The following is a 15345-nucleotide window of genomic DNA, read 5'->3' on the forward strand; positions in this document are numbered from 1 at the left end:
ATTGACATCCAACACGTCTGCCAGAGGTACATTTGGCCGGCAGTTTGTACAAAACCCTAGCCTGCTGGGAACTGTAGTCCAAAACCCCTGGAGGGCACTAGATTCAGGAAGGTGGTTTAAGGGGGTGTCTTAAAATGGATTACCTGGTCTTCAGTATGAAGAAAATGATGTGGTTGAGGGATCCAGCCTAACAGCACAATCAACTCAGTCAGCTTTGGGGAGGGGGGCACTACAAGATCTCTTTTTTGCAAGAATCATCCTGGCATCAGCATGGATCTCCGGTCCTCTCAGCTATTTAGGATAGCAATATAGTCGGCCAGAAAGATTCTTTGCTGAAATCCCTCATCCAGATAGAAGACTGAAGCTGGTTCCCGCTTCTTCATTCTGGACAGTGACTTGTCCAAAAATGAAGCACTGCGTGGCAGTGATGGCTAGTTGCTCCATGTCAGTGGGGCAGTAGAACCTGCTCCAGGTTTTAGCCCAAACTTTCAAGGAGCCATCCAAGGTGCTGAAGCATCTTGGTAATCTCCTTTGGACTAAAACCAGAGTGGATTCCTCTGCCCCACTGACATGGAGCCACCAGCCACCACTACTGGGGGGCTGCCTGTGCTATGACCACAATAAGGCATCTTGTAAGGGATGGTCTCCCACTGGGCATTTTGTCATGCAGGGTGACCCAAAACTTTGTGGTGTGAAAACCTTGGTTCTTTGTGTGGCTGCAGACATGCCATACTAATTATATTTAATTACATTTCTACATTTCTTCATTTCTACATTTCTTCCAGGCAGCTCAAGATTGCTTCCCCCACCCCCTGCAGTAGTGGCAGCTGGGTAATTTTCAGCCCATGGCTTAACAGTCTTGTACCCTCCCTCTCCCAATTTATATAGCCAACTTTCATGGTAAAGCACACAAGGCAACATTTCTCTACTCGTTGCCATGCCATACTTATTGCACCATTTGCTTTTATTTTATTTATTTATTTATTATTTGATATATATCCCACCCTTCCTCCCAGCAGGAGCCCAGGGCGGCAAACAAAAGCGCTAAAAACACTTTAAAACATCATAAAAACAGACCTTAAAATACATTAAAACAAAACAACTTTAAAAACATTTTTAAACATCTTAAATAAAAAGTGTTTAAAAAACATATTGTTTAGAAAAAAGGTTTAAAAAACATTAAAAAGCAATTCCAACACAGATGCAGACTGTTAGTTACTTTTTATCTTTAGTTACTTTTTATCTGTTTTTAACTCGTTGGTTTTATTATTTTGAATGTTTTTAAATACCTGTCTTAACTGTTTTTGCCAATAAATTTATTGTTTTAATCCTTCTATAAACCATTTTGAGGTTTTTTACAATAAAGCAATATATAAATGTTGTAAATAAAATACATAAATACATTTCAGGGTCACTGTGGCCCTTGGGTCTCTTTCCTCTTTTAGGCACAAAAGAATCTACCTTATACCGACTCAGGCCATCTGATACCATCTAGCTCAGTACTGGGGACATGGACTAGCATTGGCTCTCCAGAACTCCAGGCAATAGTCTCTTCTAGATACTGAATTTTGGACCTTTGCATGCAAAGCATGTGCCCTATCACTGAGCTACAGCCCTGTTTTGAAAAGTATCTTTTAAAATTGTTCTTCTCAATTCACTAATGAATGCACAACATACCTAGGGCAGATCCACACCATTTAAAGCACATTCAACGTACATTTGAAGGACATGAATCCCACCACAAAATCATGGGAACTGTAGTTAAGGGTGATGGGAACTATAGCTGTGAAGGGGAAACTACATTTCCCAGGATTCTTTGGGGGAAGCCATACACTTTAAATGTGAGTTGGATGTGCTTTAAATGTATTGTGTGGATTGACTTCATAAACTTTGCATGTAAATCGTTCTAATTAATTTTTTTTAATGGAAATGAGCTATAAAGTTTACTAGGTAACCATGGGTTACTCACCTCTTTCAGCCTAATCTGCCCCCCAGGGTGAAAACAGAGGGTGACGATGACCACCCCAAAGAAGAAGGGCACACCTAAAATGTAGAGGAAATAATAATGTACAACCATAGTGTGAAATCAGATACTTATTGGGGCATAGCATGAAGAAATATTTATATAAGCATGACAATCAAAGATGTTCATTATTTACACAACCTGTAAAGATATTTATAGTGTGATCCCGCAGAGCTTGGAAAAGTTACTTTTTTGAACTACAACTCCCATCAGCCCCAGCCAGCATGGCCACTGGATTGGGCTGATGGGAGTTGTAGTTCAAAAAAGTAACTTTTCCAAGCTCTGGTGATCCTATGCATGCTTACTCAGAAGCAAGTCCCAATGTATTAAATGTGGCTTACTCAAACAGGGAAGTGTGCACAGAACTACAACTTCACCCAACCCAAAATTCAGAATCATGCCACTTTAAGCTGTTTTGCAACAGTTTATACTTGTTTTTATGGTTATTGGATTTTAAAGGGATTTATTTCTTATTGTGAGCTGCCTTGGTTTCCAGTTAGCAACCCTACCTCAAATGGATGTTGGAAAGACTCCATATACACACACAGGAGATGTAAAATACATGCACCTTATATAATAGTTTATTGTCAAAACCAGTTGGTCATTGCAGAACATTATATATATATATATATATATATATATAATCAGTATTAGTTTCCTACATAAAAGTAGTGACATCTAAGTAAAAATCTAAGTAAGCCCTGCCTAATTGCTTTAAAAAAATAGGATTGGAAGGGAAGAGAAAGATTTACAACACAAACACAATCCTTTGCTATGTTCACTCAAAAGTCCCATTAATTTACAGCACAATTCTAACCATGTCTACTCAAAAGTAAGTCCTATTGAATTCAAGGGGGTTTACTCCAGGTTTGTGGGATATGCTTTACAGCTTTACTTCCAGAGAAGCAAGTACAGGAAGCTTCATATTGGGAAGGTTTTCAAAACGCTGCCCTCTTCAACAGCCCAGCAAAATTTAAACTTGTTTGATTCGTCATAATTAGAAAAGCACAACACATTGCACTGGCATCAAGATCTCCTGCACACAAAAGAGAAAAACTTTTGCTATTGATGAAACCTATAAACTTACTGAGATGTTCAGACAAGCAGGAAAAAAAGTTTTCTGGCCTTGCCTGGAGGTCAGAAAATCCCTTGTCAATCACAACCCTGACTTCACTTATTGGCTACAAACTTCAAAGGGTGGGGTTAGAGCAGCCAGCTACGAGCTAATTTAATAGAAGATGGGGGGCAGCTGATGTTTTGGTGTATATCTTGTGAACCAGACCACATAGAAACTTTTTTTTTTTAAGTGAAAGCTCAGGGTCGGGAGATTGAGGTGACTCATCCAAAAACCCAGAGAGGACCCTAAAAGTCCTGAGGCTCCAGCTGAAAACCAGAGACCAGCTAACCCTAGGTGAGCCACTTTGTGGAATGTGTTCTCAAAAAGTGTATTATCAGTAGATGTGTACTATGAGGTTAACACCCCCCAACACAGAGATACAGGAACGTTTCAGAAGGAACCCCCCCCAAAAAAATCTCCAGAACTGCATCTCCCCAGAACAACAAAAGATAGCTATAAAATGCACACATTCTGTGTCTGGCAGTCCTGTAGTGCTGTACAGGGCAGCAGGAGAAGGCCTTGGGGGAGGGGGGAAAGTGTTCTGCATCCCTTCCCCACTCCTGACCCCCACCCTGAACAGCACTACAAGGCCCCTATTGCAGGTTGTCTGGACCACAAAACGGGAACACTCCTTTTCATTTGCAGATACACTGGAACATTTGTGTTGCAGTGTCACAATTCCATATGGGTATTACCCATGAAGGCTAAATGGAACTTCCATAGGCAGAGGCAGTATACCATTGTGTAGGAAAGCAGGAAGCTGCCTTATACAGAGTTAGATTCTTGGTCCATCTTCAGAACGACCAACACAGACTGGCAGGAGGGCTCCAGAGTTCCAGATTGGGGGGGGTCTCTCTCAGCCCTCTCTGGAGATGCTGCGTGGCGTTGAACCTGGAGCCACCTACACACAAGGCAGATGCTCTGCCACTGAGCTATGCCCTTCCCCTTTATCCCAGATGCTGGAGGAAGCGGAAGGGGAAGGGGTGGTAGGTGCATCGTCTTCTTCATGTCCTCCTTGTGAACTTCCACAAGACATGTGAGCTGACCACTGTTGAGGACAGAGGTGACCTCTTGATATGATCCAACATGGAGAAGTCCTTCAAACACAGCTCACTGCTTATATGTTTGGTTGGCATGCTGCAGAGGGCGCTCCAACACCAAAGCCAAGACCCCAAACACACACACACACACACACACACACCCCTCCCACAATAGCCAACACAGTGCCGTCTTTTCCCCCACCACCACCACCCGGCTCTGTCCCGCCCTGAACGCGAAGGGTTAAGGCATGAGGCGATCGGCTCAGGTCTCAGTGCAGAGAAAGCCAGGCAGATCTACGGCTCGAGATCTTTTATTGCACCTTAATGTTAAGTTTACATGAGTTTGAAAAAATAGATCTTATATTCATCATAAAAAAGTGCATTTTTCAAAGCTGTCTTTATTTGCTATTTCACTAACCAGTTAAGTGCAGGAAAGGGGGGCCACAGCAGGGTCCAGAGTCCCCTCCTTCCCTCTGACGGCCCCCCGTTGCTGAATAAAACACATCACAAAAAATTACAGCACAAGGGGGTAAAATAATAATAATTATTATTATATTAAAAAAATTAAAAATATTCCCCCATTCCCCAGCAAGTGTATAATAAGCAATTTAAAAAAGCTGGTTAAAATAAAAGTCCATAGATTAAAAATATATTTTAAAAAAACCCACAACATCAAAAGCTTGGTCACAAGAAGAGTTTTGGAAACATTCCGTTTAGCATCATGGCGTGCTCTAGCGCTCCAAAGAAGCAACAAGGCAGGTTTCCGGGTCCATAAACACACTTGGGGGTGGGTGGGTTAATAATAATTAGAGGCAGTGCGATGGCAGAAGCAAGCAGCGCTCTTGTTGCGCAAGAACACCCACAATAGATTCACAATAGCTGCTGCAGTTGGGAACCAAAGCACAGTGGGAAGACCCTCCTGGGAGCGTGGAAGGGGGTGTCTGTGTGTAGAGCCACTTAGAAGCAACACAGCTGCAACTGGGGGCAATGCTGCGACAGTCTCAGCCCTTGACACTTTCCAAAGGATTTTGGAGAAGGGGCATCCCAAAAGTGGCATCCACCAGGGTGCAGCAGGATAGGGAAAAGCTGCAAGGAAGGGGGGAGAGATAAAGAGCACCTCAGGAGCTAGGAGGGGCCTAGGAATTGGGGGGCAGGGCAGGGCAGGGCAGGATAGAGCAGGACAGAGAAGGGAGGAAGGCAGCTCAGGACCAGAGAGGTCTTGCCATCAGCATCACCAGCCTCAAGACACAGGGGAGGGGTAATGCTCCCTAGGTTTGGGTAGCACCTGGATTGCTACGTCAGCAGAATAACCACAAGGGTTGCATTAAGGCCAAAGGAAAAGGCAGAGGGGAAAACAAACAGGGAGAAGAGCTGGCTTCCAAATCACCAATACAGAAAAGGTACAGCCCATCTAAAGCTGGTCTGGCAAAGGGCAGAAAAGTACACAGTGCCACAACATCAAGAAAAAAAAAGCATCTGTACGGAGGGGGGAAAGAAGAGAGGTCCATTCACAGTATATCACCAAGCCCAGCCCCCTCACCGATGAAACCAAGCAAGGGAGATGCCCCAGTGGGAAGAGAATTCATTCTGGGGAACGTGGCAAAGCTGAAAGGGCCATTGGTAAGCCAGTATCAAGTTGGCTGGCCAGTGAAATAAAATGCAACGGCTGAGGGGAGAAATATACTATCTCTCTCTCTCATATCTGTCTATATACCAAGTTCAACATATCAACGCTCCAGTGCACCATGTAGAAGTGGCGTCCCAGCCCACTGTGTAATTACATAGCAAAAAAGGCTACTTTTTTTCTTTTAAGAAAGGCATGGAGATTCTCACCTTCTAAAAGGCTTCAGGATTTTATTATGACAGACAGACGACTGTCAAACTTTTTGCACATACAAAAAAAATCTGGTGAAGTTTCAGATTTATAGCTGAAGTTTTCAAATTAGTTTTCAATTTTGTGTTTTTGTTATTTGGTTCTGACTACCTATAAGCTACTCCTGATAAGTAGTAGCTTGCCAAATTCAATATCTTATACCTTTTTCTTGCTGTTTTGTTTATGATGGGTATTTTTACACTGCCTTTCAATTATATCCCCATTCCAATTATATTTGTACTGCCTACAAACCCTAAATTGGGAATCTCGTGAACCAGAATAATTTTTGCTAGCAAGCCAGTTGGAGTAGATTTTTCCATCTCTTCCTGCACTGTGGATTAAGGATGCAGTCCTGTGGTGCAGTCCCATGGAACTCTGTGACATTTTCTTCTCAGTAAACATGCATAAAGGATTGGGCTGCCAGCTTAAATCATACTGGAACCAATGGCCTTTTAAGCACCTTTTGTGCCAATATTCTAGATTTCCCTTTAGTATGGGCACAACTATTTGGTAGGTACCTACCAAAATAATCTAGAAAAACTTATGCCATGACCAGCCAGTCAATTTCTGTGGCCCATTTCATAGTGCAGTCTGGAGACAGCGTGCAAAATTCATTCAAAATTCAGATTATTCTAGGCAGGCTGACTGATAACTTGGAAAGCATCATTAAAACACCCATCTTGAACTGTGCAGTTAGCAGAAAATTCATACTGAACAAGGCAATGCAGAATATGGTAGAACAGGTGAGAAGAGCCCCCCATTCATCCTCATTTTCCACACTGACAGGCCATCCCTTTTGCTCGGCTTCTTACAACAAATAAGCAATAAGAATTAGGGAACCATCGCAGTCCATACTCAACCAGAAGTTTGCGTGCAACAAAGGCAGGGGGCTCGTTTCCAGAAAGCAAGCTAGGCTCAGAATTCTTCCAAGGTGACAGATCCAAGTGTCCTCCTTGCTCTTCCCAGTTTGAAAATGGCAAAGCCCAAAATGTGGAAATGTTAAGGACGGACAGCCGCTGACAAAAGACTTCCCACTGTGTGCTGCACCCCTGAAAGTTTAACATCAACAACAACACGTTGCATGGCTAGAGGCAGCGGCACTGGCATAGCGGTGCTGGCAGGCGGCTTGGTCTCTCTTTTTTGGCGGTTTATAGGTTCGATGCTCCCAGGCGGTTGGGCTGGGGGATGCGCATTGCCATTTATCTCATGCGGCCCCTTCACTTACACTGAAGTTTGCGCATGTGGGCTTATAGGGTTAGGTTTTGAGTTTGGGTTTTGAATTTCACAAAGCAAGGAGCGAGGGAGAGTTCAGGGAGTCCGAGGACTGGTCACTGCTGCTGTTCCGCTGGTGGGTGGCTCCACAGGTGGCTCCCTCTGGGTAGGTGAAGACAAACGAAGATGTATATGAGGGGTTAGCCGGGTACGGGTCGGTCAGCTGTTCACCATGTGAAAAGTAAGAACTAGAAAATGCTACCTCCGCAGGGGCCAATGCTTGGACTCCGCCAAGGCTCTGCTGGTAGTGGAGGGGCAGCGATGAATAGGTCGTCGGCCCAAAAGGGTCCTCTTTCACTGCCATCGCTAAAGAGCTCACCTCGGTCGAGGTGCTAGGTTGCCCACTCAGTTCTGGCATGTCCTCATAAGGAATTTTGCAGCTGGGCTTGTGAGCAACGAGGACAAACTCCAGGCGCTCTCTTTCCTTCTGCAGTTCAGCTATCTCCGACTCCAGCTCGGCCTTCTCTTCCTCCAATTGGTCTGTCTCCTGGGAAGGAGGTGGAGCAGCGGAGTCAGTAAGGGGGCCGCGGGAGTTGGAGGAGGAAGAGGAGGAGGCATGGTTTGGACTTTTGGCAATTGGGCCCAGGTAAGTTGTGGGCCTGAAGCAAGAGGTTGATCATGCATCTGCCATCTCGCCTCCTTCCTGCACTGGTCCAATATCCAACCCAAGAGAAGCATTAACAGTTGTGAAAGCCAAGAGGTGAGGCCCAATGCATCCTCCCTTCCCGCACCATGTGGAGATGAGACTTCCACCCAAACAGGGCTCCCTTCACACTCCATTGTTCCCTGTTCCATCTGGGAATTCCCTAATCCAGTCTTTGACAGCCTGGTGCCTTCCAGATGTTTCAAACTACAAGTCCCATCAGCCTCCAGCCAGCACTCAGAGGACAAACTAACTTAACAGCCTGTCAGGCACAAGCCTAGGACTATGGGATGTGCTCATAGATTGCTCAATCCAATTCTGCGGTCAGGGGGTTTGTAGTTTCTCCTGTTCTAGCTATCCAAGCAAGCTCTTTCACCTCCTTCAAAATGGCACCTGCAGGACTTGAAGGGCCACTGCCAGGTAAGAACCACTCTGGCCAACGGACTCTATGGCACTCATTCGTCCACCATCTCTCAAGTTTGCGGGCTAGAGCAGTAACTACTTTGCAGGGAAGGAGGAGAGAAAGCAGGAATTCCTTGGAGAAGACAAGAGAAAACAACAAACTCTCAATTTGAAGTTTAGAAGGGCGAACCCAGGAGGAACTGGGAAGATGGGGATGAGCTCTCCATTTTTAAAGATTTTAAATAAAACTAATTCCCGTAAACATGAGAGCTCAACGCAGCTAAAAACAAGCCACAGTGAGAATGGCATGGGGGGAGGGGAGGAAGGAAATTGTTTAGAATACAAATCATCATGCCTGGAACTACAGCAACTAACAGTGCAGCCCTTGTCATGCCCTCTCAGGAGTTAAAATAGAAATGGACTACCTTCAAGTCCGTCTTACGGCCACCCTATGAATAGGGTTTTCATGGCAGTATTCAAAGGGGGTTTACCATTGGCTCCCTCTGAGGCTGAGAGGCAGTGACTGCCCAAGGTCACCCAGTGAGCTTCATGGCTGTGTGGGGATTCGAACCCTGGTCTCCCAGGTCATAGGCCAACACTCTAACCGCCACACTGGCTCTCCTCAGGAGTTAAGCCCTATTTAATTCAGTGGGGCTTACTCAGAGGTAGGTGGGGTTAAGACTGTAGCCTACTTTTTATCATGACCATATAAAAACACTGTCAAAAATCTCGCTGGAAGGAAGAAGTCCAAGCTCAGTGCCCTGAAAACCTGGAGGGCTGGGCTTAGGCTCTTGGGAGGGGGAGAGAACAGAAAGCAACAGAAGAGCCATTCACAGACTGCCCCAGACTCTTTGGCACTTCCCATGATATTAAGAAATGAAATAATTGGCCATTTGTAGTCCTTTAAAGTAGTTACCCTCCCCCCCAAACTACTGCTATGCATATTGGCTGGTGAACCAGATGGAACAGGGCACACATATTGGCTGGTGAACCAGATGGAACAGAAGCAGGGCCTCTGCTTCTCTAAAAGCTTATGGTCACTGCCACTGCACCAAAAAGCTCATATTCTAACATAGCTAGGGAATCACGGTTTACAGGGAGACATACTCACCGCTTGAAGTCGGTCTGTCAGTTCTCGGCGGCGATTCCTGCATTTGGCTGCTGCTAGCTTGTTCCTCTCCCTCCGGACACGGCGTTTCTCTTCTTCCTCAGGTGTCAGCTGCGAAAAGAAGAGGTGGTCAGTCAATGGATGAAAGCTAGAGACCGTTTTCCCTTCCTAGACATGGCACCATCCCAGAGGACTTGGCTGTTGTCTTCCTCCTACAGGGCAAACCAACTACACTCATCCCTAACAGAACTGGGGGAGGCTGTTCTATCTTTGGACATAAAAATGACCAAAATGAAGGAAAGGGAGATCCCTTCCCCTGGCTGTTAACGATCCTCAGATCTACACAGCACATTTCTGCTGCCAACACCATAATGCTCTTATTCGTCTGGTGGGACAACTAGATGTACTGTATTCTCCCTAATCTTGTCAGAAACCCAAGGCCCCAAGTGCCCCATCAGACTATTTCCCAAATGCAGTGTTTAACCCAGAAGAATACACTCAAGTAATCCAATTTTAAGGACAGGAAAATTCAGCAAAGTTGAACCACCAAGTCTGGGAGATTCAAGTGGCCAACTGTAGCTGGATGTTGGCAGAACTAATTTGCTTCTGGTGCATGATGCTGAACTGGAAAACTCCTCACTGCAATTCTGGCTGCTTTCCCCATGGTTTCCTTACATCCCACACCCAGCATTGGAGGTGGGGTGAGAAGGCGAACACATAGCAGGCCAATAAATCATGCTTTATCTACCTGCAGAATGCAGTGAGGGCTGACATAAATCCCACCCCCAAATGCCGCAATGAAAGAAATGCTAGGTCTTTTTTTTAATACGTTAGGCATTTCCAACATGCTGAGGGATCCCAACAAACAAGGCTGGATTTAGGTGCAAAATGACTTGAATTAATAACCTCATTGGCGATTCCCCAGAGGAAGTTCCACAGGAGAAGCAAGGCCCTACAATCCTCCCCGCTCACCGTTTCCTCCCGCGTCCTTCGGGGCCGGGCCCTGGCAGAGCGTGGTGGGGCTGCTGAGGGACCAGGAGCGTAGACAGCACTCAGTCCTGGGGTGGAGTAGCTGGTGCCAGGCAGGTCATACGGGTCCACTGTGGGTGGGGGTGGCTGCTGCTGCTGCTGCTGCGGCATTTGCTGGCCTTGAGGCTGCTGAGACTGGGCCATAGATGAGATCAAGGTGGGTTGCACCAACCACTGCAGATCTTGGCTAGTTGATATTGCAGTCACTGTTGGCACAAAAGATCCGGGCATCTCCCCGAGGCCACTGCACTCCTGGAGAGAGAGAGAGAGATGCCACCATGCTCAGGACTATACAAGGCAACAACAACAGAAATAATCATAGCAACGTAGGACTCTGCCTTATACCAAGGCCGGCCATTGGTCCATCTAGCTCAGTATGCCTGCACTGGCTGGCAGTGGCTCTCCAGGGTTTGAGTCAGAAGTCTCTGCCAGCCCTGCCTGGAGATGCTGCGAAGGACTGAACCTGGGACATTCTGCATGCAAACCAGAAGCTCTGGCCCTGAGCTATGGCCCTTCTCCCTACGTCGAGCTAAAATAAATTGGCGCATTTGTAGGCGATCATGGCCTAAGTGATAGAACGAAAAAACTGGTTCCAGGGTGGATGTCTTATTTACAGTACATTCTACTTTACCACTCAGCTTTTGGGGGAGTCAGTATGTCCAACTAATTTCTTTCCAAAAATAAGCAGCCTTCCCCAACCTGGTGCTCTCCAGGTGTTAGTAAATTACAACTCTCATTAGGCCCAGCCAGAATGGCTAATGGTCAGGAATGATGGGAATTTTAGTCCCAACATCTGGAGGGTCACAAGTTCCCCATCCCTATCCTAGCACTTTCCCTGGAGCACCCAGAAGAAGCAGTGATGGCTAACAGATTGGATGGCTTTAAATAAGGATAAGACAAATTCATGAAGGATACAGCTAGCAATGGCTCCTAATCCAGTGAGATCCGCCCGGTACCATCATTGAAATATTTTCGGCACCAGGTAAAGACATATATTTTCTCCCAGGCATATGACAGACTGAGATATTTTGTTTTTAATATGCTGCCAAACCTTCCTGTGGCTGCATGGGGGTGGCATTGCTATTGTTTATTGTTATGTTTTTATAGTCTGTTTTGTTTTAACGTTGTGTAAGTCACTTGGGGACCTTCGGGTATCAAGCAACTAACAAACAACAAAACAGTCCTGATGACTAAGTTCTGCCTCCAGTGTTGGAGGTGGTATGTCTCTGAATACTAGTTGCTGGGAATTGCAGAAGGCGAGACAGCAATATTGTGCTTAGGATACTGGACTTGATGGGCCACTGGCCTGATCCAGCAGGTTCTTATGTTCTTATCTAACTCCTTCGTCACCCAAATCACAACCTAAGTGACACATGATTAGAGAACCACCAGTTTTAATCTAGCCAGCATGCCATCTGGGCGAGAAGAGATAAGTTGCGCACTGGGCTGGAGATGCAATGCAGATAATCTTGTACTGAACCAGCTTTGATTTCTGTTGGAGTTTGTGGAAGCTTGTGTCCAACAATACAATATATTTACATTGCATCTATCCAGGTTAAGAGCTGAAGGCTAACCTCTAATTCCTGAAGGATTTTCTGAGGTCAAAGCTTCTCCACCCTGCAATGATTGACATCAAGGAGCATTAACTAATATTAAGAGCTCAAATAAAGGGAAAGGCATCAATGCCTGTCACCACAGTGGTCACTTTTAGGACAATCCACTTGGTTTTTTTAATGCCTTTCAGGGGATGTCTGTGTATGTGTGTACAAGAGATATATGTGTGTGTATACATACACACAGAATATATATATATATACACACACACATATGTATATATATATATATTCTTATGTTCTGCACCTACACAGGGACGGATGGACTCACGTTTGAGATTTCGGCCTGAAAAAAGGCTTTAAAAAAGGCCACAATTTCAGAGCCCATTAGTCCAACTACAATAAGATCTGAAGGAAAAGAGGTTCCCCAAGGTTCTCCCAGCAGCAGTTTAGCTCAAAGTAATTCACAGACAGGAAGACCGAGGCAACTCAGCCCATGATTGCTGAACCCCTAGTTGCTTATTATGGATGAGTTGGGTAATTAAAGTCTCACCCCAAATTTGCTGCTCCTCCCTCCCCTCAAAGCAAGGAAAAAGGTTCACCAAGGTCAGGTGGGATTGTGATATGGGGCAACTGGCAGCAGAGACTGTTGCAGGAGCCAAGCCTGCCTCAAGCCATTTTTACCGGGGCTAAACATCGTTTGCCCCTAGTCCCAAATGGACTTGGGCTGGGTGCAATTTCTAACTGTGGTGGGTCAGAGGCACCTGCATTAAGCTCCAGAACACTGGTAGCTAGTTCTGGAAATTTAGGCCCATTTCCTACGTTTACCCACGTGTTAAAAAGTTGTGGCCTGGGTGGGGGTGTCCCCTGCACAGTCCAGGCCCAGAGGCACTGCTAGCGGATGCAGGCCGGCTGCTGCTGCCTCCCCCCGCTTGCAAGGGGCAGGAGGTCGCTTGTCGCTTCTTATGGGCTGGATGGAGCAAGACCCATTTCTCTTCCTCCCTCCCCCAGCTGCGGGGGACATTATGGGTGGAGCAGGCAGTTTGCAACGGCACCCCACAATACGGGATGCTACACATTGCACTCTCCTCTGCCCTCCAACGAGAGACTTATTTTTAGCAATTTCTTTCTCTGCTGACTTAAAAGAAGACAGCAGCAGCAGCTGTTGCTGCATAGGCTTAGGGGGCGCGGCCTCTCCTCCCAGGCTCGACCAATCAGCGCGGTCCTCCCGCCTGCCCCTCCCCTTAGCAACGGGGGCGTACCAGCGTTCCAAAATAACCCGCGCGCCTCGGGGAGGAGGAGAAGGTGGTGGCGGCGGCGGGAAAGCGCGCCGTACGTGCCTCACGTCAGCACGGAGAGTTCCAGTACGTCATGCGTTACGCACAACCCCGCCCCCCTTTCCCCTTTCGCTCGCTCGCCTCCTCCACGGTCTCCCCCGGCTTCCAGGCGCATGCGCGTCTCCAGCCCCAGAGGGCAGCGAAATGCGGGGCGACGGACCGCGGGGCGGACTCTGGGCTGCAGCGACCCGCAGCAGCATACCCGAACATTTCGGGCCCTTGTGCTGCTGCTGCTGCTGCTTTCGTTTTCGCGCTTTCAACCTTTTGGAGACCAGACCCTGGAAGTAGTTCCCGTGCACCGAAAAAGAGTCTGCACCGGGAGGAGGAGAAGGAGGAGGAAGAGCGCCCAAGGGGGGCAAGGAAGGAAGAGGCAAGGCGGAGGGGAGCGAGGGGCAGAGACAGCGCGGGGCCCGGGTGCAAGCGAGTGCAACAGGAGGGCTCCTCGGGGCAGATCCGTCGCAAGCGGAGCGGAAGGGACCCTCCTACAGAGAGCTGGAGCCTGTCCCGCTGCCCCCCCCGGGACGGCCCCGTGCAAAAGGTGCTCGCCCGCCCTCCTTCTCCTCCTCCTCCGCCGCTGCCCGAAACAGCCAGGCAGGCAGAAGTCTGCGGCGCTCCCCCTACTCTCTCCCTCCCTGCCCCCCGGTCCTTACCTGCGAGGAGGAGGCGGCGGCGGCGGCCGTGGGGCTCCCGAAAGAATCCACCGAGGAGAGGTACTGGGACTCGGCCGAAGGGGACGAGCTGCACCGGGAGGTGGAATCGTAGTCTCCAGGGAAGCCCTGATACATCTCCCTCGGGGGCGCAGGGGAAAGGCCGCGGCCTCGCCGGGAGCGCCTGGAAGCCAAGGTGAGGGGCGATCAGATCCGTGGTCACCGCGAGCGCCGCTCCGGGCGCCTTCTCGAGCTCTTCCTCCCCCTCCGGCTGCCTGTGCCTGGGGGGAGACGGCGCCCCGAGTGCCGCTACAGTTCCGTCCTCTCTCTCGCGGTCTCCTCGGCGCCCTCCTTTCAAAGCAGCAGGAGCCGCATGGTGCAAAGGCGAGGAAAGCGGCAGGCCGAAGTTCCACCGGTCAAGCCAGACCCCCTACCGCGCCCCAAAAACAGAGTCCTCAAAGAGACGCGTCCCCCCAAAACATCCAGCAATCCGCAGCGACTCCCGCCGGTTTCCTCTCGGTGGGCATAAAAGGCAAAGCGACGAGGCTGGTGGGCCGCGCGGAGGCCCCCCGCTGCGCCGGGTCGGTCTGCCGTTGGCGCTGTCTGTCTCCGCTGGTTCACTCGCTGACTGCCGGTCTTCCTTCGCGGGCCCAAATTTTATGAATGAACCACGCTTGGCAGCGCTTCCTATTTATACTCCCTCCTGACGTCACCAGGAAGCGTCCCGAGCAGCCCCCCAAAACCCTCCCGGCGCCCCAAACTCTTCCAGCACCTGCCTCTCTCCCTGGCAGAAAAGGGCCTGTCGGCAGGCCCGGCAAGGGGGTCTTTTTCAATGGGAAAGGCTGGGGATTCCTCGCTCCGCCCCGCTGGAGTTCCTGTGACGCAATTAGCCATATATGGCCTTGTCTTTGCTGTGTTTGTTTGGTATCCTAGCAATGACGTCAGAGGGAATCCCTTTCTCACAAGCCTTTGGCGATGCTGCGGCGGCGCTGAAGAGCCTCGCGCGGCTGCTTTTCTTGCGGTACTAATAGAAACTTTTACTACCATTCTAGAAATGGCTTGAAAGCTCAGGAGCGCGGCGGGGCAGGGGCAGGGGCAGGGGCAGGGGGGGAGCCGAGGAGACAGATGCCCTCCCCTGGCGAACGGTTAGGAACCAGCCCACCACCACCACCACCGCACGGGTGCAAGACTCTGGTGGGTGTCCTAGGACTGTCCATTGAGTTGGTTTGTATTTATGGTGGCCCACAAGGTCGGCGCTGCCAAGAAAGTACTTCCCGGAATAAGAAGAATTAATGCATAGG

At 48.4% G+C, this 15345-nt stretch overlaps 1 protein-coding gene across 2 annotated transcripts; it reads right to left on the reverse strand.

Moving 5' to 3' along the window:
- Positions 1 to 4548: 4548 nt before the first annotated feature.
- On the reverse strand, positions 4549 to 14858 carry FOSB (FosB proto-oncogene, AP-1 transcription factor subunit). 2 transcript variants are annotated; one of them, XM_061598032.1, is made up of 5 exons: positions 14048 to 14858; positions 10451 to 10759; positions 9482 to 9589; positions 7528 to 7812; positions 4549 to 7427 (listed from the first exon to the last, which is right to left on the reverse strand). In XM_061598032.1, the coding sequence occupies exons 1-5, from the start codon at positions 14180 to 14182 to the stop codon at positions 7362 to 7364; spliced, it is 903 nt and encodes a 300-aa protein (XP_061454016.1). In that variant the 5' UTR covers positions 14183 to 14858; the 3' UTR covers positions 4549 to 7361. The 2 variants fall into 2 exon arrangements, with proteins under 2 accessions (XP_061454016.1, XP_061454015.1); XM_061598031.1 differs by having other exon boundaries at positions 4549 to 7812.
- Positions 14859 to 15345: the final 487 nt, after the last annotated feature.

This window comes from Rhineura floridana, chromosome 15, assembly GCF_030035675.1.
Source record: "Rhineura floridana isolate rRhiFlo1 chromosome 15, rRhiFlo1.hap2, whole genome shotgun sequence".
Classification (NCBI taxonomy): Eukaryota; Metazoa; Chordata; class Lepidosauria; order Squamata; family Rhineuridae; genus Rhineura; species Rhineura floridana.

What these genes read in the sequence shown, in the direction of transcription:
- FOSB (XM_061598031.1), bottom strand. Translation starts at nt 14,182, where the DNA reads ATGTATCAGGGCTTCCCTGGAGACTACGATTCCACCTCCCGGTGCAGC. An exon ending in GAAGGACGCGGGAGGAAACG is followed by an intron (nt 9,590 to 10,450) that starts GTGAGCGGGGAG and finishes TTCTTTTCGCAG; the next exon opens with CTGACACCTGAGGAAGAAGA. An exon ending in TGACAGACCGACTTCAAGCG is followed by an intron (nt 7,813 to 9,481) that starts GTGAGTATGTCT and finishes CCTCCTTCCCAG; the next exon opens with GAGACAGACCAATTGGAGGA.